This window comes from Xyrauchen texanus, chromosome 49, assembly GCF_025860055.1.
Source record: "Xyrauchen texanus isolate HMW12.3.18 chromosome 49, RBS_HiC_50CHRs, whole genome shotgun sequence".
NCBI lineage: Eukaryota > Metazoa > Chordata > Actinopteri > Cypriniformes > Catostomidae > Xyrauchen > Xyrauchen texanus.
This window is the reverse complement of record NC_068324.1, coordinates 4,066,453-4,093,129: the sequence shown is the minus strand read 5'-3', so window position 1 is coordinate 4,093,129 and position 26,677 is coordinate 4,066,453. Positions and strand designations below refer to the sequence as shown.

The 26,677-nt window shown below is 38.2% G+C and overlaps 1 protein-coding gene across 2 annotated transcripts in view; it reads right to left on the bottom strand.

The window, feature by feature from the left end:
* The window catches only part of LOC127640742 (plexin-B2-like), a 187,684-nt gene that overhangs the window by 20,506 nt on the left and 140,501 nt on the right, over positions 1–26,677 (bottom strand). For both annotated transcript variants that reach the window (XM_052123463.1, XM_052123464.1), the window contains 15 exons: positions 23,403–23,528; positions 20,470–20,570; positions 19,961–20,087; positions 19,051–19,207; positions 17,162–17,273; positions 16,599–16,710; positions 11,641–11,742; positions 9,944–10,036; positions 8,916–9,003; positions 8,442–8,605; positions 6,092–6,240; positions 3,656–3,767; positions 1,663–1,799; positions 1,323–1,505; positions 85–196 (listed from right to left, as the gene is read on the bottom strand). In XM_052123463.1, the coding sequence (XP_051979423.1) occupies positions 85–196; positions 1,323–1,505; positions 1,663–1,799; positions 3,656–3,767; positions 6,092–6,240; positions 8,442–8,605; positions 8,916–9,003; positions 9,944–10,036; positions 11,641–11,742; positions 16,599–16,710; positions 17,162–17,273; positions 19,051–19,207; positions 19,961–20,087; positions 20,470–20,570; positions 23,403–23,528 (1,875 nt within the window). The remainder of the gene's footprint in view (positions 1–84; positions 197–1,322; positions 1,506–1,662; positions 1,800–3,655; positions 3,768–6,091; positions 6,241–8,441; positions 8,606–8,915; positions 9,004–9,943; positions 10,037–11,640; positions 11,743–16,598; positions 16,711–17,161; positions 17,274–19,050; positions 19,208–19,960; positions 20,088–20,469; positions 20,571–23,402; positions 23,529–26,677) is intronic.

The following is a 26,677-nucleotide window of genomic DNA, read 5'->3' as shown; positions in this document are numbered from 1 at the left end:
TGGACATGAAACTCTAACAGCAAGTAAAACAGAAGAAAAGCAAATCAAACAGCAGCTTCTGGAGATCAGTTTGGGTTCTCATACCTCAACTGGGGCAGTCTGTCCAGACCATTCTCCTGCAGATGCCACAACTCTGATAGTGGCCTTCTGGACCAGGTCAAATCCAGAACCGACCACCACGATTTTTCTGCCACCACTAAAACACAAATACAAAATCATTACATGCTCTTTTGACAATGTTTGAGGTAACCTCAGCTGAGGAGTTCATGATCAAATACATCCATATTTTAACCACAAGTCAAATTACTGTAGTAAATAATAATTGTAATAAACAGGACTGTGCAAAAGTTAAGCACTTGTGAAAATTTTTTTCAGAAAAGGATGTCTTCAAAAATAATGACATAAATTGTTTTCATTTTTCAATTAATGTCATACAAAGGCCAGAAAACATAAAAAAGCTAAATCAATATTCGGTGTGACCACCTTTGCCTTTAAAACAGCCCCAATTCTCCGAGGTACACCAGGACACAGTTTTTCTTGGTTGTTGGTAGATAGGATGTTCCAAACTTGAATTATATATTTAATATAAATACAAAATAAAATTAATAATAATTAATTCTATCCAAAACATCAATAAAGTATATATATATATATATATATATATATATATATATATATATATATATATATATATAATAAATGAATAAAAAACGATATAATTATATTCATAAATTAAAATAAAAACAAAATATATAAATATAACAAATATTTAATATATTTAAGTCAATATAAAATACAATAAAAAATATATATATTTATGTACATACATTTAAATACTAAATAATACATCAATAAAAATAAAATAAATAATATTTATAAAACATATCTATATAAATTAATGTCCCTGGTCTAATTGCATACAATTCATCCACGTATAATCCATGCATTAGTCTAAAGAAAGGTATAATTTTTACAAATGTAATCACTATTTTAATCTCTGAAATGACTTTTCTCCTCTGCAGATGTAAACAAGGCAGTATGGGCGGCCAAAAAAATTAAAATACTGACCAATTATTTTACAGCCAAAAATCTACAATCCAACCAAATCCTGATAAATAACATCAAGTCCTGTCCTACATTATTTCACTCTAAAATGCATCACATTATGAAAGTTTACTGTGTAGACGATGTTTCATGTTGTCTTTCAATACAACATCTGATTTTCTGCACAGCATGATTCCTTTGCTATCCAAAACATGTTCTGTGGAATTACAGTGTTACGTGTATTTGTTCGATCTGTTTTTCCATCTGGTAAAACTGACCAGATGAAGCTGCTCCTGGGCTGATGGTCAGACACAGATGGGTTGTTGGAGAACTGAAAGGCTGTATGGACATCAGTCGAGGTGTGTCTGCCATAATGAACCCTAACGGTGAGGCGGGCTGATGGAACCGTATCGCCAAGATACTCCGCCAATTTACAGGTGATCTGATCTCCGAATGTCTCACTGACACACAGAGAGAGAGAGAGAGAGAGAGAGAGAGAGAGAGAGAGAAGAGAGAGCGAGAGAGAGAAAGAGAGCGAGAGAGCGAGAATGAACAAAGAATTAACCAAACAAATGCAATATCTGGCAATCATTTCCAATGATGACATACTGCACTCACACTCTGCAGAGCACATCACCCACGGTGATGTGAAGATCTTCTTTAGAAGCTGTGTTCAGGCCCATCCCAGTGATGGTGAGGATAGTTCCTCCCACTTTAGGACCCCGATCAGGGGACACAGTTTTTGCTATGGGATCCTAAAGAGACAAAAATTTCATTTTTATTTTACTCTTAAATAAATCCAATTGTAATCTTACTTTAATGGTCCTCAAGATGTCATGCACCAAAATCATAATAATTTTAGTAGAATTTTTCACCCTATCCATGAACCTTAGAAGCTATTGTTGCTACTTTACCTTTAAAACCATATGTACTCCAAATGTAAGAAATATGTTTACCTAGTTTTGATTGGCTAACCTCTTCGTATGTGAAGTATGTCTCTTCATGTGTCATCCTTTAGAGTAGGCCAAGGTCATACGTTAATGTTCTCGTATAGTGATGTCATAACCATGACGGAACTTTGCATTGTGAACGTCAGATTATGTTTAAAATGTTCACTCAAAAGAGAAAAAAAGTGTTTTCTATGATGTGACTCTTTTAAAGTTCAAGTTATTGTTAATAAACTTCTTCGATTTACATTTTTTGACAATTAATCAAGATTTGACCAAAATTTGAATACTATACTGTAGTAATGATGGGCACAGCTGGTGTAATAACCCTGCAGAGACAGACACACTTTGGACATTACCATTTTCTTGTAATGATTACATAATCCCAGGAAATGCATCTTCACACTGTCCGAGACACGTCAATCTGCAGAACAAAAGCTCACCCTCAGCATTTCCCTGAGGGCACGAAAGAGATGCCTCGCTCCGAGAAAAACTGATGCAATCAATCCTGCCAAAGCCATCAGCCGTGGAAACACAGCCCATAATTATTACCACTGCACATCACCACAGGGTGACCAGTGACTGCGCAAATAACTGTGATAAATTGCCTCATAATTGCATACTGGATCCAGAGAGCTCCGTTTGACTTCTACAAACTAAATGTTTACAAAGCTCTCCAAATGTGATCTCAAATTGTTTCACAGAATTAAAGGGTTAGTTCACCCAAAAAGTAAAGTTCTCCCATCATTTACTCACACTCATGCCTTCCCAGGTGTGTATGACTTTCTTTCTTCAGCAGAACATATTTGAAGAATAATTTAGAAATATCTCCGCTCAGAAGGTCCTTAAAATGCAAGTGGATGGTGATCAGACTTTTGAAGCTCCAAAAAGAACAGATAGTTAACATAAACATCACCCATATGGCTCCAACGGTTAAATTAATGTCTTCTAAAGAGATACGATTGAGTTTGGTGTGAAAAGATCAATATTTAAGTAATTTTTAACTATAAATCATTGCTTCCTGTCAGCAGAGGTATGCCCGTATGACGTAATAGCGTTGGGACGTTCACGCAAGAACTGACACATGTGCAACACACCCGGAAGAGCAGCGCTGTTTACAATTGAGTAGGAGGAACGCTGAACAGACGCTTAGTTGGTTTTGGTTTAGATCTGTATTTGTATCCATTTCTTTACTCACAAATGGTGCATTTGTGTGCTTTTCCTGGATGTCTCAACAAAGAGGAAAACAAGATATAATGTCCATAACATCAACACGAATTCTTCACATGAGAGAATGCATATACTGTTGCTGACCATAAGCGAAGGTTTACAGTTAAAAAGTACTTAAATGTAGATTTTCACCAAAAGTTATCTTGTCACTTTAGAAGACATTAATTTAACCGCTGGAGTCATGTGGATGTTTATGATGACTGTCTGATTTTTGGAGCTTCAAAAGGTCTGATCACCATCCACTTGCATTTTAAGGACCTACTGAGCTGAGAGATTTTTCTATTTGTCTTCACATGTGTTCCATTGGAAAAATAAAGTCATACCCATCTGGGATGGCATGAGGGTGAGTAAATGATGAGAGAATTTGTATTTTTGGGTGAAATATTCTTTTAAGTTCATGTGTGCATGCTGCGTAATGCATGTTCATGACTCACCCTGTAGGTAAACTGGACATGTTTAGTGGACACTCCTTTTTTTCCACTGCCCACCTCTATCTCGACCTCACCAGTTTTGTAAAGATTTGCCGGACCGATTTCACACACCACACTGAAAGAAAACAAACAACAAGAGGGTTATTTTATAGTTATGGCTAATGTTTTTTTTATATCCATGTTGAAAGTGCTTTTGACATTTAATCATGTGCAATTCAATTTTCACTAGATAAAATGCCAATTCTTGATACCAGTAAACACATCTGCACTAGTAAAGCATTAATTTCTTATATACATTTTTTTTTGATTTCATTCTTGATTCAAAAACTGAATTTCAACTAGCAAATAATCAGTAACTGCATTTTCACAAGTAAAATGTCATAATGATCGGTCATATGTGTCTTGTTCAAAATGCAATTCCTCACTAGTTGAAATTCCAAATACACATATCAGCTATGTACTTGTAAAAACAACTTTTTTTTATATCAATAATTACTTTGTTCCTAGTGCAAAAGTCCATTCCTGATATCAGCATTTAAATTGCAACTAGTCCAAATGCTACACATAGATTAGCACAAACTTTGATGTTGCCTTGACAAAGCAGTTTAAAAGTTTGATGGTTATACAGACATTACAGTAAAATAAACAACCAGCTAGCTAGATAAAAAGCCAAAAAGATAGACAGCCCCACAGCATGTTGCTAGCATGTTTTAGCATGTAGCGAGGCATTGTTAGCATGTAGCTAAGTAATGCTAGTATGTTTTAGCTGGTAGCTAGGGTGTTCTGGCTAGTTGCTAGGCATTGCTAGCATGATTTAGCTTGTTGCTATGGTGTTATGGCTTGTTGATAGACATTGAGACTGTAGCTACTTTAGCTAGCCTTGTGTGGGTTTGTTTACGTCTGAAATTTTGACAGCTGGAGTTTGAATAGTCTTGGCTCATCTGAACATTTCCTTCAATGCAAGTCTATGGGATTTTTCAGAGAACTGATTGCCTGCTGTGTGGAAATCGTAAGTCTGATCAATAACAAAAGATACAGGAAGTGGAGTCAGAACAGTCAGAAAGTTTGTCTAGAATTTGGTGAAAGTAGCATGAAAACTGTGGGAGAAATTACAGTCAGAAATGTTGGTCTCAGAAAAATCATAAGTTTAAATAGTATAACAACATGTTGGCTTTGTCAACCTAATAAATTGTAATTAAATATTAAAAGGTTTCCTTAATATTTACATATTTACAATCACATTATAGTGAAATTAACTTTGTGTGAATTAAGACATTCTGCACTAAATCTATTTATTTTCCCTCAAAAGAAAGTCAGTCAAAAGGTTTGCAGCAACGTGAGTAAATGATGACAGAAATTACATTTTTGGGTGAACAACCCCTAACAGAAAAGGTAAAAATGAGCAAAAGACCTCATTAACCGAGACAGCACAAAACATCAGTGTTGAACAGAACAGATGCTGTTAATTAACACAAAACCCAGTTTTCAGATTCATTACATCCAAATCGACCAACCCAGAAAACAGATAGGCTACCCCAAAACCTGAAGCTCCACCTCCCCTGACAGATCATCCTGACAGCGATCTCTGTGAGAGCTTATTCACTATTCTGACGCCAAATGCTCCCGTTTCCACTGCAAGATCCTTCTCAAACTTGTTAGCTGCCAAACAAACCCTTCATCAGGATGAACGCTCAGTTTATAAACCCTGATGAAGAATTACTGACTCGGCCAAGCCTGACATCCGGCTGTGAGAAATCCAAAAACTCTCTGATTTTCATAATGTACAATATTAAGTAATATGATCCTTTTCATTGCAAACATGCCTATTATCGATCGCGCCCTATTCACAATAGTCAGCGCTATTTGCAGGGTGCAATTAATGTTGATGCAATGAAAATCATTTTGGGAAACTTTTACTTCTCCTCCACTACATTGCAAAAGCATAATATCATAATTTTTAATCCACTACATGCCAAAAAAAAACATGCAATTCCTTGCTAAGTTAAGAAATAAATAATCGAGACAAATAATTTAGACCAAAAAAGACAATTTTACGTAAATTCCCCCTTATTATTTCACTCATGTACTAATTCTAAATTCTAGTCACAAGCACAATACTGTAAAGTCTTAATCAGAAAATCTAAAAGACATAATTTGGGTCATACTTGGGGGTATTTTTAAATGTTTGAATTCAAAATAATGATTTTTTTTAATGAAGCTTTGAATGAACCAGATTTCTCAAACAGGCCATCCACTGAAAATCAGGCCGTTTGGTACCAAAAACATCTGCAAACTCAAAAGTCCATCAGGAATTTGATTTTCTAAGAGCTCTCGTTCAATACTCAATCCATTTTAGTAGCAAGTCATTTCAGAGTATAGTAAACACAAGGCCACACAGCAGTAAAACAAGTTAGAAACGTCAACTTCTGAGGATGTTACCTGGTTGAGACAGAGTACCGTTCCACCAGGTGTCTGCACGGCACTCCGGCTACCGTGATGTTTCTAATGTCCCCTCTCTGAATTCCTAGGTTCGAGCCCTTAATAGTGACCGCAATTCCCCCTTTCAGTGGCCCGTATCTTGGCGTGATCTGGAATAAATCAAAATTGGAGACCTTAATCACAGGATGCTCTGAAGGACGATCATACATAGATGAGCTAAGATAAGCGATTTTACTATTCAACAATAAAAGGTGGACTTCTAGTGAGATATGAACGAAATGAGTGAATGTAGTCTTGCAAGTTAATTCAGCCATTCAATAGGAGTCAAAAAGAACATGACCTGAGGTTTCTATTGATTTTGAAATAAAGTCTCAAAGTTGAAAATCTAGAAAGGGGGAGTGTGTATTGAGAATCTTGTTTTGTGTAATGAGGATTCGGAGTGTTCTGAGAATTGAGTATGGACCCTTTAGGCATTTCTGGGATTGGAACGTGGAAGTAAACTCTAGCAGGGTACATTTCTGGGAGACCACATTAAATATTATTTTTGTGTTCCCATTTGCTCCAACAGCAAAAGAAGAAATCCACTATTACATTCCCTGGTCTTTTAAAAAGAGGAAATTACAGCAGTCAGAAGAGAGAAAACTGCTAAATTAAATTTCACTGCCTCAGCAGCTGTTTTTGAAACACCATCGCAGCAGTGTAGATATTTTTTTGTATAGTGTATACAATTTTTTTCTTGATGGCAGGGTAATATAACAAACTAATGTTATAAATTTACATTAAAAAATATAAAATATAAAAAAATTCAATTAGATTTACGCTGCTAAATTAAGGTGGAAATGTGTGATCACAGTCTGTAAAGGGGTCTATAGGGAGTGTTTTGAGGGTTAAGGATTGCAAGTGTACAGAAAATATTGAGAGTATTGTGAGTATCGTGTGTTCAGAGTATTGTATGAGAGTACTGAGTATTTAGAGTATTGTGTTTTGAGTATTGTAAGCATTGTGAGTGTTGAGTATCATAAGTGAGTATTCTTAGAGTTTGAGTATTGTATGAGTATTGTGAGTATCATAAAATAGTATACTTAGAGTTTGAGTATTGTATGAGTATTGTGAGTATCATAAAATAGTATACTTAGAGTTTGAGTATTGTATGAGTATTGTGAGTATCATAAAATAGTATACTTAGAGTTTGAGTATTGTATGAGTATTGTGAGTATCATAAGTGAGTATTCTTAGAGTTTGAGTATTGTATGAGTATTGTGAGTGTTTTGAGTATCATAAGTGAGTATTCTTAGAGTTTGAGTATTGTATGAGTATTGTGGGTGTTTTGAGTATCATAAGTGAGTATTCTTAGAGTTTGAGTATTGTATGAGTATTGTGAGTATCATAAGTGAGTATTCTTAGAGTTTGAGTATTGTATGAGTATTGTGAGTGTTTTGAGTATCATAAGTGAGTATTCTTAGAGTTTGAGTATTGTATGAGTATTGTGGGTGTTTTGAGTATCATAAGTGAGTATTCTTAGAGTTTGAGTATTGTATGAGTATTGTGAGTATCATAAGTGAGTATTCTTAGAGTTTGAGTATTGTATGAGTATTGTGAGTATCATAAGTGAGTATTCTTAGAGTTTGAGAATTGTATGCGTATTGTGAATGTTTTGAGTATCATAAGTGAGTATTGTGAGTGTTTAATGATCATAAATGAGTGTTTTGAGTATTGTGTATTGTAGGTGAGTACAGTGTTTTGAGCACGATAAGTGACTATTGTGAGTGTTTTTAGTAAAGTGAGTATTGTGTTTTGAGTACTGTGAGTGTTTGGAGTATCATAAGTGAATACTGCGAGTGTTTTGAGTATTGTATGTGTTTTGAGTACTGTATATTACTATTGGGAGTATTTTGAGTATTGTAATTGACTTCAGTTTATTTTCGTAACTGAACACTGTTTGTGTTTTAAGGATTAAAAGTGACTATTATAAGTGTTTAGTCTTGTCAGTATATTGAGTGTTTTGATTACTGTGTATTATGAGCACTGTGTTTTTTAGTAAAGTGTGTATTAAGAGTGTTTTGAGTACCGAAAGAGAGTATTGTTTTCTGAGTATTGTAAATATTTGTACAATTAGTAACTACTGGGAGTGTTTTGAGTATAGTGATTACTGAGAGTGTTTTGAGTAACATAAGTGAGAATTGTGTGTGTTTTGAGTATCACGTCTATTGTTTGTGTTTGAATTCAAATGTGACTTCTGAGGGGTTTTATTATTTTACAGTGTTTTCATTTTTTTTAATTACAGTACTTAAATAATGTCGGTCCCTGAACGATGAATTCTTCGATATTGTGTGTAGCAGTGGAGCCTCACATCAGTGATCTTAGGGTCGGGACACTCCTCGGGCTCTTTAGAAGCACAGAGATGGTCATACACACAGGAGCTGGCCTGTGTGCACCAAACACACTGATATTTCAGGTCGGCATTTTTACACAGGCTGCAGTCTTCACGTCCCAGAGAGCAGTTATACAGAGTGACTGAAACAGAAAAGAAATTACATTTTTAAAAGGAGCTTATAAGCATGCAGGAAAAAAGCTCCAACCAGCCTAAACTAGTTGGCTGGTTTAAGCTGGCAAACCAGTTCTACTGGTCTAGCTGGCTACTCACCATGGCCAAGTTGGTCTGGCTAGAATCATACTCTGCCAAGCTGACAATTACCCAAAACCCTCTAAAACTAGCATAAAGACCAGCCTGACCAGGTTGGGAGACCAGAAAACCAGTTTAGCCTTGCTTAATCAGTTTTTTTTTTACAAGGAAAGACAAACTCAGAGCAGTAGGAGTTATTACCATTAAGACTGCTGTCTATCTTCTTTCCGGTATATTTATCCCGTACATGGAACAGAATGCTGGTCTCGTGAGCTTTATCAAAGGAAAACTAGAAAAAAGAGATCAGAGAGTGTGTCAGATGTGCTTTCAGGAGTGTCTCATTTGGACAAGAGCTCGTCTTAGGTAAAAAATATTCCTCTCCGTAACTGCAGGCAGTTTGGCAGCTGAATAGATTCAGTGCTCTCTCTCGCTTTCTTCACCTACCGTTCTCTCCTCATATTAAAGTCTCTGGAAACCTGCCTCAAGTATTTAGAGCTGTGGTTCTTAAACTTTTTAAGGTGGCTGACCCCTTCAACAATAAAACAAAAAAAGAGGATCATCCCAGATCACAAATCTGGAAGAAACCAACAACTACAGTACCTCAAGACAATTACCTACAGTTTTTAGTAGTGCACAAATTTCCTTTATATTTTGAAATTGCATAATCTTTCCAATCCATAATTCTGACAGACTGCTTTGCTCCTATTTCATTGACATTAACTAGACTGCTACGTTTACCTAATGACCCTAAATAAACCGACTGTTCACTAAGAGTTTGAACACTTACGTACTGTGTCATCTGTCAGTTACTTTACCGTAAGAGAGACAACTGAAACACCATCAAAAAGAATCAGTTAATTCATTGTTATAAGTTGATTTAACAGTCCAAATTGTTTAATATCAGAGCTGTTTGTTATTCCTTTAAGTCTTTTTTAAATCAGCCAAAAGACTATCGTTCACTGACTAAAGGTGGACAGCAGACCATAGTCTCAGAACTACTTACCTAGAGGGACTGGAGGACAATTACCAACAGGGGGAGCTATAATCCAAAACTCCCAGACAAACTATGGAAAATGTGGGCAGGTGTCTCTCTTACATTGGCCATTGGTTCAGAGTCATTTAGCAAGCCATTTACCCCAAAAGATTAACAGTGTTGTAATAGTAGTACTCTCTTTGGCAAAATGCAGATAAAGAGAGAGATTCAGAACTGGAGTGTGTACGTAACTAACCTCATATCCACTAAAAGAGTAGAAGGGCCCCGTTTCGGTCTTCACATCTTCCTCAAACTTCATCAGCTCTGTTCCGATGGTGAAATCGCGGCCCTGAAGATTCACAAATTATACAAAACATCCACTTGCTTTAGTCACAACAGATCATTTTTTTGCCACTTTGATTGATGGATACAGTAGAGTGAAGAAAAGAAATGATGGGAGAAGTGGGGGAAACGAGTCAAGAGGCATAATAATGCAGGCCAACTTCAAACTCAAGTCGCCTGCATAAACATCAAGGCTCAATGTTTCAGATTAACTGCTCTGATGGGAGGAGGAAACATGTGTTTTTGGAAATGACACAAGCCAGATTCAAACTTGCCTCGCCTTTATGAGCACCAAGGCTCAATGCGTCAGAAGATGTGGATTTACCACAAGAACATTTTAGAAGATGAGGTGGAAACAAGAATGGGAAATGACACAAAACCCTATATAAGCATCAAGGCTCAACAGTTCAGAGCATCTTACCACTAAGCCAAAGCTACGAAACACAAATTTGTTTAGAGGGAAACTTCATAATCAGATCATGGCTAAGTTATTTCAGCATTATAGTAGAAATACAAAAATGCAAGAAAGTGATTCAAACAAACTATAAAATAAATTCTACAGGGTCACAAAGCCTGCAACCTTTACTTTGTAATCACTCACATATTCAAAACACTGCTGTTTCTCAATACTAAAAACAATCAATACTTAAAACATGGATATTTCTCAAAATTGTACATGCACAATTCTCAAAACTGATATTTGTCAATCCTCAAAACTGATATTTGTCAATCCTCAAAACACTCACAATCCCTCCTCCTTCCGGGTTTTTAGGCACCAGCGTAAAGGGAGTTAATGGAAAGCAGGCGGCAAGAACCAGCTTGACAATATCATATGACAGTCAGCTGCCCGTAAACACTCTCTCTCTCTCTCTCCCGCACCACCATCCACAGTCCGCCTTTATCCCTCTTGGAGGCTTGATTAGCCTGATAAGGGGCCGGTGTGTAAAATCACGAGCCGGCCCCGCCCTCCGCCCTGTCACATTGTCAATCTTCAAAACATTCGCAAAACTCAACACTGATGTTTCTCAAAACTTAAAACACTCACATTACTCAAAATACTGATATTTTAATACTCAAAACTCTCTCTCTCTCTTTCTCCCCTCTCCCAGAGAGGCGGGGAAGATCTGCCGGCAGAAGGATGGCCGGAAGGGCAACACCTCCCCTCCAGGAAGGGAGGGGAGCACTTCATGCTGGAGGTTTCCCCGGCCTGAATTGGGCGGAGGAGTGTGAGGAGGAGGGCGGCATGGCTGACCCGTGAGGACGCATGCCCAGCACTTAATTGTCCTAATCAGCCGGAAGTTACAGAGAGAGAGACACACATGCGGCCACTGTAAGTGTGTGGGTCTTTGTGTTTTATATTATGTTTCAGTTTCTTTATACCATTAAAAGTTTATGTTGACTGCACAACCGGTTCCCGCCGCCTCCTTTCCCTTAAGTAGAAACTTTACCGGTTACACTCAAAACACTCAAAACTCTATTTGTCAATACTCATAGATATTCATAGATAGAGATATTTGATCAGAAATACACATCACTAAGCCTGTAATCTTAATTAAGTCACCTAGAAGAGCAACATATTTTGTGAAATGTAGAGCAGGATGTGGAACTCACCTTGTATGGGTCCAAATTAATGCCCTCGAAACTGATTCGTGTTTTGTAACCGACCGGAATAAGGACAGGATCTGGATTCTCAAACCGTGGGCAGCTCTTGACCTTGAACATAGGAAAGAAGGAGAATTCTATAAATTCTTCTGTACATGAAAGTTAGGCGATCTTTAAAACTAGAGGGAATTTGTAGTGTCTGCTGAATTCATTCTAATCTATGGTGATCTTTTGAACGATTCTTAATTTATGTCCTACATAAATTAATGGACATCCGTTGAAACTGAAAACCCTATTAACTACAATGATGTGGATGAATAAAACAGTTTATTTACAGCTGAAATCTCATACATCCACTCTGACATTGGCGACTGTGTCTAATTGCATAATCCATTTTTTCCATCCATTTTATTTGCTGATTTAGCTTATATGATTCACATTTAAACAGAGTGAGTAAAATGATTAAATTTGTGTCCAATTAATCTGCCATGTGTGGCTGTTCCAGGAAGCAGAAAATATCAAACATTGTAGGGGTTGTTTCTAAAATTGCTGGCACTGGATATCAACAGTATTTCAGAAAGAGTTTAAAATAAATAAATAAATTGTCTCAAACATTTCGACTTTGTGGACTAGCTGGATCAATTCAGAGGCTCTCAGCATTTACTTGGCTGAACAATCCAGCTCAAAGTAGTAGCTTGTTTTGTGTGGTTTCAAGCTGGTCCAAGCTGATCATTTATTGTGGTTAGCTGGTCTAATCTGGTCTAGATGAGCTGGTAAACCTCCTTAGAACAGCTAAGATTTTCCAAAAACAGTTTGACGTGCTATTTTCAAACTCTTTTATTTCCAGAAGTCTGAAGACATTTGATAACTTTGTGTGAGAAACAGACCAACATTTAAGTTGTTATGGCTTCCGGGTGCCAAGACAATGTGTTAGTCTTAAGTTCGATGCACTCATTCAGTAACGTAAGACACGCTGACAGTATATTGTTGACTGAATAAACTGGTCTCTAACAACTTCTACCTCATTTAAAAATTTTTTTTTTCCCAAAATGATGAGTAAATCCATTAATAAAAACTATGGCAAAGCAGATTCGCCTTGATAGCCTTAGACTGAAGCAAACTAGCATGGAGGCCGCTGCTAATATTGGCACCACTAGCGAAGTTGTCGACACTTCTTTGACACCGGAGGACAATGCAATCTTTCAGCTGGTTAAATCTGAATTGTATCCTCTCAAAATCAGATGACAGATACCATCAAAACGGAGATGGCAGGCTTCTGCTCAGAAATAGGACTGATTATCGATACTTTACAGGCTGAAACCAAGACCAGAATTGATATCTTACAGCAGGAAGTTACAGGGGAATTCCGCTCCATGCAGGCGAAGCAAGCAACGATGGCTATTACCATGGCAAATATGGAAACCTTGCTCAATTCAACTCCGTTGAAGCAATGGAATCTACATTTCTTGCCTTCAAGAGCAGATTCAAAAGCTACAAGAGCAACAACAGGATCTAGAAAAACAGGACCATGCTCCCTGCACTCCAGTCCCGAAACCCAGCACAGTTGGTATGCCCAAAGCAATGATTGCTCGCCTGCATTACTTCTCCAATAAGGCCAAGATTCTTCAAGCCTCCAGGAAACACGGCAAACTTACATACGACTGTGTACAAATTCATATTTTTCCAGACATAAGTGCGGAGTTGAGTGGTCTTCAATCCCGTGAAATTCAAGCTCAAGCAGGCTGGGATCTCCTAAGGAATGCATTACCCCGGCAAAACTACGCCTCACCTTTGGCAACACCAACCATTCGTTCAAATCTCCATCGGAGGCCAAAACCTTTTTTGAGCCGGTACACAGTCTAAAGGTCAAAATTTTCCAAACTCCTAAGACACCTGCAGATGATCAACTGGAACTGGAAATGCCCCTAAACTTGGAAGAACCTAATTTAGCTCTTTCAAATATGCAAATCTCAAAAAATCCCAGGACCTGATGGATTTATGGTGGAATTTTTAAAAATGTTCAGGGAAAAACGAATGCCTTTTTTACAAGCGGTACTTAATGAATCATTCCTAACAGGCCAACTTCCAACTTTTATCAAGCAGCAATTTCAGTCCTACTTAAGGGGAAAGACCCTTTTAATTGTGGATCATCGCCCGGTTTCTTTGTTAGGTGTGGACTGTAAAACTGTTGAAATGCTGAGGAACGTTCTACCTTCTGACAAAACGCTGGACCAGATCGGATTCATTCAGAATAATTTTTCTTTCTTTAATATTCATAGAGTGTTTTACATTTATTTATTCCCCGGACACCAATCAGCATATACCAGACGTTGTAATTTCTTTAGACGCTGAAAAAGCATTTGATAGAGTGGAGCTATCTCTTCAGCTGTCTAGAGAAATTCGGGGTGGGTCCAAAGTTCCTTTCATGGGTTCAACACTCTTGTATGCTTCTCCCTCTTCTTCTGTGATCACTAATGGCCTTAGCTCATCCTCTTTTCAATTACAAAGAGGAACTAGACAGGGATGTCCCCTTTCTCACTTTTTGCAGTGGCGATCGAGCCTTAAGCTATTTGCTTAAGATCTACATCAGCAATTCAGGGAATTATCAGAGGGGCAGAGAACATAAATTATCATTATATGCAGACATTCTGCTGCTTTACATTTCAGATCAACATAATACACTTCCTCATGTTATTACGGTGCTTGAGCGTTTCAGCAATCTCTCCAAGAGTGAAGTATTCCCTATAAATCAAGCCGCAAAACATTTATCCTTTTCTGCTTAGCCCTTAAGTTAGCACCAGATTATTTCATGTATCTTGGTGTGGTACTGTTGAGAAATATTTTTGGAGCTGTACAAACTTAACTTTGCTCCCCTCTTAGAACGTATAAAGACGAACCTTGACAATTGGTCCAGACTTCCCTTATCCTTGGCTGTAAAGATCAAACCTCCAAGAATACACCTGTGATTTTAACTACATCCCAAGGAGTTGGGAGGGATGGCTCTTCCATATTTTCAACTTTACTACTGGGCATGTAACTTGAGTGCATTTGTGCATTGGTAGAATTCCTACAATACTATTCATTGAATCCTCCGCTTGCTTCCCTTTCTCACTCCCAGCCTTTCTAGTGGTGGCTCAGCAGTTAAGGCGCTAGGTTACTGACCAGAAGGTCAAGGTTTCAAGCCCCATCACCGCCAAGATGCCACTGTTGGGCCCTTGAGCAAGGCCCTTGACCCTATCTGCTCCAGGGGTGCCATATCACGGCTAACCCTGTGCTCTGACCCCAGCTTAGCTGGGATATGCGAAAAAAATAATTTCACTGTATATGAGCAAATATATACTGTAATGTGTGACCAAAATATAGGCTGCTGCTTCTATTTTCACCCTTTCCACTTGGTCTTGACATTCGCTCGTTACATCCTACGGCATGGAATTGGGTCCAGATTTGGGTCCAAATTCGTAAATATTTTTGTTGGCAGAGAGGCTCCGTCTATGCACCAATTGCTAGAAATCTTCGGTTCTCCCAGCCTCTTAATGATCATGCTCTTTTATATGGCATAAGAAAAAGGCATAGTATCATGTAAATAACTTTTTATAGATGGGAATTTTCTTTCATTTACGCAAGTAGGGTCTAAATTCAAGATATCCAAGACTCATTTTTCAGATATCTGCAGGTCTACGTATATATATATATATATATATGCAAGAGTTTCACCTCACTTCCATCTCTTCCTGAACCACATCCAATTGAACAGTTTCTGGCTGACAGTTCGGTTCAGAGAGGAACTATTTCTCTTTTGTACATTTAACTGACATCTCTATTGTCAGCTCCAAATAATGTACAAAGAGACAATTGGCAACAGGATCTTAATGCCTGCCTGACTGATGAAGAGTGACACGTGGCTAAGTATAGGGCTCATGGGTCTTCTATCTGTGCCAGACATTGTCGTTTACATTTTAAAGATGTACACAGAATTCATTTGTCTAGGGCTCGGTTGGCAAAGATGTATTATTCTATTGACCCAATCCAGTCTCTTGCTACACTTGCCCATATGTTTTGGTTTTGTCCCAGACGCTTTATTTTCTGGACACTGATTTTTTTTTAGACTTCTTCCAAATTATTCAATGTTAATATTAGTCAAAACCCTCCAATAACCATTTTTGGTGAAGTTGGCAAAAAGACCACTCTTTCGAGAAGAGATAGTGATTGCATTGCCTTCAACTCTCTTCAAGCGAGATGACGGATTCTTTTAAATTGGAAACAAGATTCCCCTCCCTCTAAACAGTGGGTAATAAAACTGAATCTGAGGGGTTCCAGTTCCAGAGTTTTTGGTCATGTGACAGCCTTGGTTCTTGACATCAAACCTAATGGTGACGCACTATATTTGAATTCATATTTGATTTGAATGAGATTTCAAGATTTTTTTGAGCTTGACTTGACCGAATGACTTACATTTCAGTCTGTTTCTCACACAAAGATATTGTATGGCTTCAGAGGACTTATACTATAGTGTGCACAGGTCACATGGATGCTTTTTTATGTGTGTGTTGAGGGGCCTGGGTAGCTCAGCGAGACGCTGACTACCACCCCTGGAGTCCCGAGTTCGAATCCAGGGTGTGCTGAGTGACTCCAGCCAGATCTCCTAAGCAACCAAATTGGCCCGGATGCTAGTTTGGGTCACATGTGGCAACCTCCTCATGGTCGCTATAATTTGAGCTGTGACATGGATGCCACGGAGAATAGCGCAAAGCCTCCACACGCGATATGTCTCCGCGGTTACGCGCTCAACAAGCCACGTGCTAAGATGCGGAGGCAGCTGAGATTCGTACTCTGCCACCCGGATTGAGGCGAGTCACTACACCACCACAAGGACTTGGAGTCCATTGAGAATTGGGCATTCCAAATTAGGGAGAAAAGGGGGGGGCATGTGTGCATTTGTGTGCTCACCCAAATTAATTCCTCCGTACCTGTCTGGGTTTGACTATATTAACCCCGGTTTCTGCATCGTTCCAATCTGTGCAGGTGTGTGCCGCAATGTTCCACTGGCATCCCCAATTGCTGCTTACACAGGAAGTGCAACTAAAGAGAAACAAAACAACGATTAAACTACAGCATAGGCTGGCAGCGAGAGAGCTTTCGAATCAGACCTCTAGTTAAATTTTTCATCAGTGTGTAAATGTTTGGTGTAAAAACATAATACTCCCAGTGCACTTCAAATAATAGTCATTCATCAGAAATGTCCCCTGGCTCTTAAAAACACAAGAAGCAGGGGAGGAAAAAAGATGAGAGATCGACTTTCATGTGTGATGAATGGATGAGAAACAAAAGCAATTTCCTGCTCTTGGGAATAAAAACGTAAGCAACTCTCTATAGAAGCAAATTCAATTCCAGCTTCGGTGATGCATTACAATTTATGAGTAAACCTCTGTCTCATCGTTACACATGCTCGTATTCATTATACACACACTGGCGTCAGCATAAAGTGGACGCACACATTCGCTGACAATAGAAGTGGAGAGAGCAAACGTACGGCGTATTTTCTGCCTTGTGTACCGCAGCTGCGCAGTTGTAGAACTTGTATTCACTGGACGCGAACTCCACGCTGCCGTTCACGATGATCTTGACCGGGACAGCCACGAAATCTGTGCACACAGAAAGAGAGGGGTTCAGGAAGAGTTTAGCTAATCATAACAGAGATAATTTACATATTGGAGTCTAAAAGGGGCCATCTAATGTAAACGTGGGTAGGGATGGGAATTGTATGGAACTATTCTGATTCCATAATGTTCCATTAATGTTATTTTAGTACTTCATAGGACATTTTTATTGGATTTACTGCCTTAGAAGTCTGTTACCAAATGATGAGATGATTTTATATTTTAACATGTTTACACAGACTGTATAAGTAAGATTAATTTTTTGAAAATAGCACCAAAAACAATCATTAACAGAGGTGGGTAGTAACACGCTACATTTACTCAGTTACATTTACATTACTTAATAAAAAATTACTTTGAGTATGCTGAAAAAGTAGAATGAAAGTTCTCTCCTTATTTACTTACCCTCATGCCAGATGTGTGACTTTATTTCATCTGCTGAACTCAAATTAAGATTTTTAGAAGAATTTCTCCGCTCCTTTGGTCCATACAATGCAAGTGAATGGGTGCCAACATTTTAAGTCTAAATAAAATCACAATAGTCAGCATAAAAGTAATCCATAAGACTTTAGTGGTTAAATCGATATCTTCAGAAGCGATGTGTGGATGAGAAACGGATCACTTTCACATTCTTCTTCTTTTGTTTTTGGTGATTCACATTCTTTTCTGCATATTGCCCCCTGCTGGGTAGGGAGAAGAACGTCTAGCTAAAAAATTACTTAAATTTGTTTCTCACCCACACCTATCATACAACTTCTGGATTTAACCACTGGAGTCTTATGGATTACTTTTATGCTGCCTTTATGTGCTTTTTGGAGCATCAAAATGTTACCACCATTCACTTGCATTGTATGAACCTACAGAGCTGAGATAGTCTTCATTTGTGTTATGCAGAAGAAAGTCAGTCATACATATCTGGGATGGCATGAGGGTGAGTAAATTATAAGATAATTTTAATTTTAGGGTGAACTATCTCTTTAAAGTGATCGCTGAGTCATGATTTAATATTATGTCATCATTTCTCTACCCTCATGTTGTTCCAAACCCATGTGACGTTCTGTGTTCTGTGGAACACAAAATATGTTAGACAGAATGTTACACACTGACAGTCTCAGTCACCATTCACTTTCAAAATATTGAGGGAAAAAACACATTCACTGAAAGTAAATAGTGACTCAGGCAAACGTTCTGTCTAAAATCTCCTTATTGTGTTGCATAGAAGAAAGAAAATCGTACGGGTTTGGAACAACATGATGGTGAACGATGACAGAATTTCCATTAATAATAATAATAATTCTGTAATGCATGTTAAATGTATATTATGTAATGGAATATAGGGGAGTTAACGGCCATTATGTAATTTGTGAGTTACTCGCTACTTAAGTACTCTTTTAATTAGATACTTTCTTATTCTTACTCTAGTAATTATTCATGTTAGCACATTTACTTGAGTACAGTTTTTGGCTACTCTACCCACCTCTGATCGTTAACTACACATTGTCATACCAACAACCATCCCGTATATTACTTTTGGTTCATTTGAAGAAATACATGATTAAATAAATTATTGTGGTTCACTAATATTTGATTCATTTAAAATTTTGTAATTCAATCGGGAGGTACTGTAGCTCTGCATGTTATATTATATGATATATTCAACTGTCTGTCGTGAGAATATAGCCCCTTTAATCCCCATATCATTCTGAAATATGACTCCCAGAGAGAATGTTCACATATCCACCGTCTTGTTTTTGAGTTGTACCTTGTTGCTCAGGTGTGGGCGGTATGAGATGCTGCTCCGGTAATTGGCAACTGACTCGTCCGTCCACCATCCTGCCGTTACTGTGATAAGAGCCGAAGACACAGTTGATACGGTCGGAATCTTTGAGGATCGGCAGCGCTCGGATATTTATCTCGACCTGTGAGAGATTTTTATAAACTTTGAACTTTATAAACTTTTGTTGTGAACACAGTTGTGAATATATGAAAGGAATGATCTAAGAATATTCAAATGAGGTTAATGCTTAAAAAAAAAAAACTATTTGCAATGAGATAAGAAAAACAAACTTAGTTTCCCGTTTAATTAAATGTATTTTTCTTACCATATTGGCAAATTGCTTCTTTCTTGTTTTAAGCATAAATTTCTATCTAGAATTGCTTCAAGTAAATTGATGTTGTTTTAAGGATGTTTAGATATTTTACTGGAACATAAGACAAAAATACAGAGTACATTTTACAGTGTAACCTAGGCAACGGCTCCAATGAAAAATAACATTTCCAATCAGTCCCTAAATTATTAAATTTAATGGGAAAAAAAAATGTAAATGTCAATTATTCATTAGTCACTTTAACACTTTAATAAATTAAATAAATCTATTTTTTTTTAATTAACATCAACAATTTATCAATAAATAAATAAATATGCTACAAAAATCAATACACTCATATATTGTAATCAGAGAACTTTCAGCGTGTACAACAGCAAAACAACAGCAGCACCTTTAGAATAGAATTCTAAACATGCCATCAGTGCCCATTGTGTTCCCGCCGTCTGTTCACCAATATGGCCTCATTGTGTGGGAGTCGAGCTCAGCTTTTCTCATAATCAGCGCTGAGCGGTCTGGTTTAAAAATAAGACTCTGGTAATTGTGTCCGCGACACTCGGCTGGTACCTGCTGGGACTTCAAGCAGCTGAGATTCGGCGGGTGGAAAGACACGATTTTCACACACTGTTGGTTTGGACTCCATAGCCAACCGTTCTTTTCCTCCGCACGGCTGCACTCCGATCTCCTGGTACATCTAACACAATCAATAAACATAATATTACACTTCTATTGCAATTACGTAAAACATAATGCAATTCAACACATATGCTCTGGAAACCTGTTGTGAAACTTGGTGTTTGTGTCTTTATATTGCCAATACGATGATATTCATATGCAGTAAAAATCTAAAATTAACAACATTGTAATTATGTCATTATTCTTTAATAACATATAGTTTATATATGCATAATTTAATATAACACATTTGATCTTTTTCCAAGAAAAAATAAGATCAGGACATGTTACTAGCAGGATTCAAACCTGCATATCTCCCATATGACCACCACAGCTCAACAACATGCGCCAACCACTAGGCCATGGCACTATTTTTAAGTATGCCGAAAACATTAATTTACCTTCCCTCCAGTACACACCAGCCACAATATGGATCTCTCTGTGCCACACACGACTGGCAGTCTGTCTTCAGATGGCAGGCCTGAACAGGCACCTTAGTGATCTACACAACCACAAAATAAATAAAAAAAACAGATATACAGATTTAACTGACCCGACTGTTCTTACAGTATCAGATGTTAGAAACAGAACTGTTCACACAGGACACGCTCTTGCATCCCATCAGCCTATAAACGTTCCTTTTGTTAAATTCTGCGGGACACCATTTAGCCGTTTTTTAACTAAACCCTAAAGCTGCGTTCACACTGCCAGCGACATGCAGCGACAAAATGACCTCATCTCATTAATTTTCAATGAGAGCTGGCGATTCCGGCAACACGAGCGACGGTGACCGGATATGTCCAGCGAAGCAACAAAGTTGAGAAATGTTTAACTTTATGCAAATGAAGAGTGACTTTCAGGAGCGACTGCCAATATGAGAGAAGATGGTAGAGCTTGCGTGATCCTAATATTTGAATAATAATATGAATTGTAAAGAAACAGTGCTGTTTAGACTCTCCATACACACCACTAGCGACCTAACCGCAGCCACTGGCGACATGCAGCGACAAAGTAGCTGGCAGTGTGAACGCAGCTTAATACCGCAAGGGGTCGTTTACAACGAACACATTGTTAAGTTCATCTGCGCTGTTTTTAAATTGGTTTTCTATGTAAACATGCACTAGATGGACGTTTTTTTCACCGTTACAATTCGTCAAGCACTGTGTTTTTACGATGCCTTGTCGTGTTAAAATTTACGTTAACTTTCAAATAAAACGGGTTTCATAATCTGCGCTCTGTTCTATTCTTTGCGCTGCATCCCAATTTTAGTGCAAGAATGAGTTCGGTCTGAACTAAGTCTACTAGGGATTTTTTTTTTTATATAGGGTAATATACAAAAGTTAGTTCCGGTCCTCAAATCTGATTGGACGAGAGACGTTCCTTAAGCACTGATGGTGTGACATCATCAGCACTTGGAAGCTTCACTGTGTGTATCACTCCGCTTGTGTTCCTGCCATTCTAAACTATGGTGTAAGAGCAGTGCATATCTGTTAGGAGTTAGTCTTTATTTTTAAAATGATATATGTTAGCCAGCACGTGGTGGCAAAAGATCATTTTTGGTGACGTAAAGTGAATCTGTTAGTCATTGTTTACATAGAACAGCGCTCTGTGATCGCTCGTATTACCACTACATTACTTAAGCTAGGACATTGTTTTAAACAGCTTTAAATGAACAATTTCAGGATTGAGGCTCATTGCAGCTGAGAGACACGTAGGACTGTTTGATTACAGAACTCGAGGCACTTACCGAGTTTCCACATTGGATACACACTGTTTAAAAATGGCGGAGGACATCGCTGTTTCTATAGTGATCGACTCTTGTGCGGCTACCACGAAACAGGGAGAAATACCCCCACTTGGATGCTATTTTTCCACTGAGAAACTGACCGTCAGAACGCACTCTCTCCATCTCTCCATCTCTCTAACACACACACACACACACACACACACACACACACACGCACACACACCAATCCATCCTTGTTTATCCAATAACTTGTTAGAAACAGCACAAGCCGTGATGCCATTTCTGAAGTGAACTTTTTGAATTACTAAATGGAAGTTTGGACGCATCATTTGTTTTGAACCAGCAACGGCAGATTCTGATCTGTAGCATAATAAAGTAGTTCCATGCACAAATACGTTTTATGACCTTACTCGGTTTTTCCTAATTTTTTACAATGTAATTGTTAATTGAACTGTTGTATATAAGCAATATAACACTCGTAATCGTGCTATATGGCCCTACATCAGCACTGCTGTAATTACCTGTGGCCGAATCACAGCAGTGCTGATGTAGGGCCATATATCACTCTTGCTCGTGTGATATTACTTAAATATATCTCAATCGTGCACCTTTAACTTTTAAACCCTCACGCTTTTATTTTGACATTCTGAACTCCCCTGGACGTCCTGCAAGTGTCTGTTTGTAGGCAGTGGTTTAATTCGCTTCCTATTCAGATTCAGGTCAAATGCACCTCCTGTGCCGTTTTAAATGCATATCATAAGTGAACCGAACTATTGAGCATCTACATCTGAGATGTTGTTCAAATACTGCACACCGCGTGAAGGCTAAAAATAGCTGCGAGTGTGTGCGCAAACAGAGCAGCGCCTTTCACTGACACGCTGGAGCCGAGCGGGCATTTTATACATTTACTTTATTAAACAGCCTTTTGGGATTCACAGAGCTATTGCACGTCTTCAAGTGGCTTTCAATAAAATGCACGAGCCATATGAACGACTTTAATGGTGGTTTTATGTCATTTTTTTGAGCTTGACAGTAACGAACATGACTAACACACAGTATTGGATTTGGATCCGTCTCGTCGGGCTGATACCCGATCCGTCTAAAAGCTTCAGTATCGGAGCCGATACCGATCCAGGTATCGGATCTGTGCATCCCTAGTGAAAACACTGGAGAAAACTGGCTTCCGCTATGAATCATGAAACATTTCTGTGTTCAGGAAAAAGGTGGATATAAATCAAAACAGATAGCACACTTTGGAAAGTGTCTGTGAAGTGGTTCGAGCTGAGTTAATTGCAGAAAACAGTGGATAAAAGGATAAAAAGAAGGTATGAGCGATTTCAATACATTACTGCCTATAATTACATACTTTGAGGTCATGGACTCAGCAATATGAACACTGTGCATTCAGATTCCATTTAGAACACAATAACAAAAGGTATATTTCAACATCAACGGCAGATATCATGGTAAAAGGCGCTGAGACAATTGCAATCATACTTTTCTTGAGGTCAAGGCAGCGATAATCAAACTACAGCACATGTTCAAACCGTGAGTGTACAGTCTGTGATTAATGACTCCAGCCATTACCTTTTTCTCTGTGGTGATGTACAAGTGCGCCTGGGTTTTGTCAAAGAAAAGGTTCTTGTTTACGTAACCACTGGTTTTGTAGCCGGGTCCGGGGTTGTACGCCTCTGGCTGACTTGACAAATGTACCTGCGTATGGAAAGAACAGTTCACATAGAGAAAGTCACAACGAAACAGTCGCGGCGAGGACAGAGCACATCTGTCATCTTTATGGAACACACAAAACCGCCGGACCTGAGCCACACCTGACAACACCATGTCAATGCTGGAAAAATGGCCTAAGAAAACATTTACGGGCCACAATATTTCACCCTATAATAATATAATCAATTATAATAATAACACTTTGCATTAAGAAGATGAAGCCTATATTTATGGGCATTGTTTGCATTATGACGTTACTTTTTATGCAAATGATCACATTTACTCTCAAAATCTCCTTATCGTAATAAGTCCGGATGTTTTTGTAATCCTGATCATTATCAACGGTGATTAAAAAAAGAAATAAAAATGTTTTATATAATAATTTTTCCTGAAATCTGAATAAATTCAAGGAGGTTAACAACTATTACCATGATGCATAATTACTACACAATGCACATAGTATTTATATTGGTAAGTAAAATAGTATTATATATATATATATATATACACACACACACACACACACACACACACACACACACACACACACACACACACACACACATATATACATATATATACACTCACCTAAAGGATTATTAGGAACACCATACTAATACTGTGTTTGACCCCCTTTCGCCTTCAGAACTGCCTTAATTCTACGTGGCATTGATTCAACAAGGTGCTGAAAGCATTCTTTAGAAATGTTGGCCCATATTGATAGGATAGCATCTTGCAGTTGATGGAGATTTGTGGGATGCACATCCAGGGCACGAAGCTCCCGTTCCACCACATCCCAAAGATGCTCTATTGGGTTGAGATCTGGTGACTGTGGGGGGCCATTTTAGTACAGTGAACTCATTGTCATGTTCAAGAAACCAATTTGAAATGATTCGAGCTTTGTGACATGGTGCATTATCCTGCTGGAAGTAGCCATCAGAGGATGGGTACATGGTGGCCATAAAGGGATGGACATGGTCAGAAACAATGCTCAGGTACGATGCCCAATTGGCACTCAGGGGCCTAAAGTGTGCCAAGAAAACATCCCCCACACCATTACACCACCACCACCAGCCTGCACAGTGGTAACAAGGCATGATGGATCCATGTTCTCATTCTGTTTACGCCAAATTCTGACTCTACCATCTGAATGTCTCAACAGAAATCGAGACTCATCAGACCAGGCAACATTTTTCCAGTCTTCAACTGTCCAATTTTGGTGAGCTCTTGCAAATTGTAGCCTCTTTTTCCTATTTGTAGTGGAGATGAGTGGTACCCGGTGGGGTCTTCTGCTGTTGTAGCCCATCCGCCTCAAGGTTGAGCGTGTTGTGGCTTCACAAATGCTTTGCTGCATACCTCGGTTGTAACGAGTGGTTATTTCAGGCAAAGTTGCTCTTCTATCAGCTTGAATCAGTCGGCCCATTCTCCTCTGACCTCTAGCATCAACAAGGCATTTTTAGCCCACAGGACTGCCGCGATACTGGATGTTTTTCCCTTTTCACACCATTCTTTGTAAACCCTAGAAATGGTTGTGCGTGAAAATCCCAGTAACTGAGCAGATTGTGAAATACTCAGACCGGCCCGTCTGGCACCAACAACCATGCCACGCTCTAAATTGCTTAAATCACCTTTCTTTCCCATTCTGACATTCAGTTTGGAGTTCAGGAGATTGTCTTGACCAGGACCACACCCCTAAATGCATTGAAGCAACTGCCATGTGATTGGTTGATTAGATAATTGCATTAATGAGAAATTGAACAGGTGTTCCTAATAATCCTTTAGGTGAGTTTATATATATATATATATATATATATATATATATATATATATATATATATATATATATATTAGTATATTAAATTGTATTTATTCTAATTTGAGCATTTTTTATAATCTACTTATAATCACCACTACGGAGTGGTGGTGGTGTAGTGATCTAATGCACATAACTGGTAATCGTAAGGTTGCTGGTTCGATCCCCACAGCCACCACCATTGTGTCCTTGAGCAAGGCACTTAACTCCAGGTTGCAGGATTGTCCCTGTAATAAGGGCTCTGTAAGTCGCCTGGGATAAAAGCATCTGCCAAATGCATAAATGTAAATGTACTTATAATTTTCAATATAAGTCTAATTTTAATTCTAATTTCTCTAATAATAATGGGAATACTGTATATGAGGAAAAAACCTCATAAGATTAATTACAGTAACAATAATTCTGAAGAAAATTTGTCTCATGAAAATAATGTTACAATGCAAACAATCTTAATGGTCCTGAAAATAGGCTTTATTTTCCTGAAGCAAAAGAAAAAAACAATTATTTTGATTTTGGGGTGAAATATGACCCAGACATGTTCTTAATTGCTATAAAAATGTCACAATACTAGGCTTCATTTTAGTAAAGGAAAATATAGATTTGATTTTGGGGTGAAACATGAGCTGGACATGTTCTTGACAGGTTTTGTGACTTTCACCCACAAGCCACATATAATGACCACAAAAACTACATCTGTCTCCATTTACACTCAAATCGGCGGGATAGGATACAAAACCTAATTTGAGCTTGGTTTTTATCCATCTTTCCCTCAATTTCAACTGTCTATTTGACAAATAATCAGTTCATTATCCCTAATATAACGTCTAACGTGTTTAGCTGCGTCTGTGGTGGAGAGGAGTTTCCGTGACAGTGAGAACACTTTCTCTTTCATCTCTCTGACAGAAATTCACTGATTTCAGCCTCCAATTCGTGTACCTGCCAAAGCCTAAACTGTAGCGTTGTGACGTGCATGCTAAATCAGGTGTGTGACATCAGCCGGTCCACTAATTGGTTGTCTCAAATTTCTGGAGATATACATATCCTTAACGTTTCTTTAACAAGGCCAAACGGCCAAAAGACAGGGCTGCACTTTCCCTTACGTCCTCCTACAGAATGTCAATTTTTGGCTATTTTTATCTTGTGAAAAAAGGCTTGTTAAAGAATTGTTTCCATATTCCTTTAATTTTCATAACACATGCTGTGTTGCTATTCTTATGTAACTAATTCACATCTAGGTCCACAAGCTTCCCACATGCTGACAAAGTGGTAAGAAGGTAAAGGTTATAGCACCTCGTGAGTGACATTACTAACTTAACTAAAA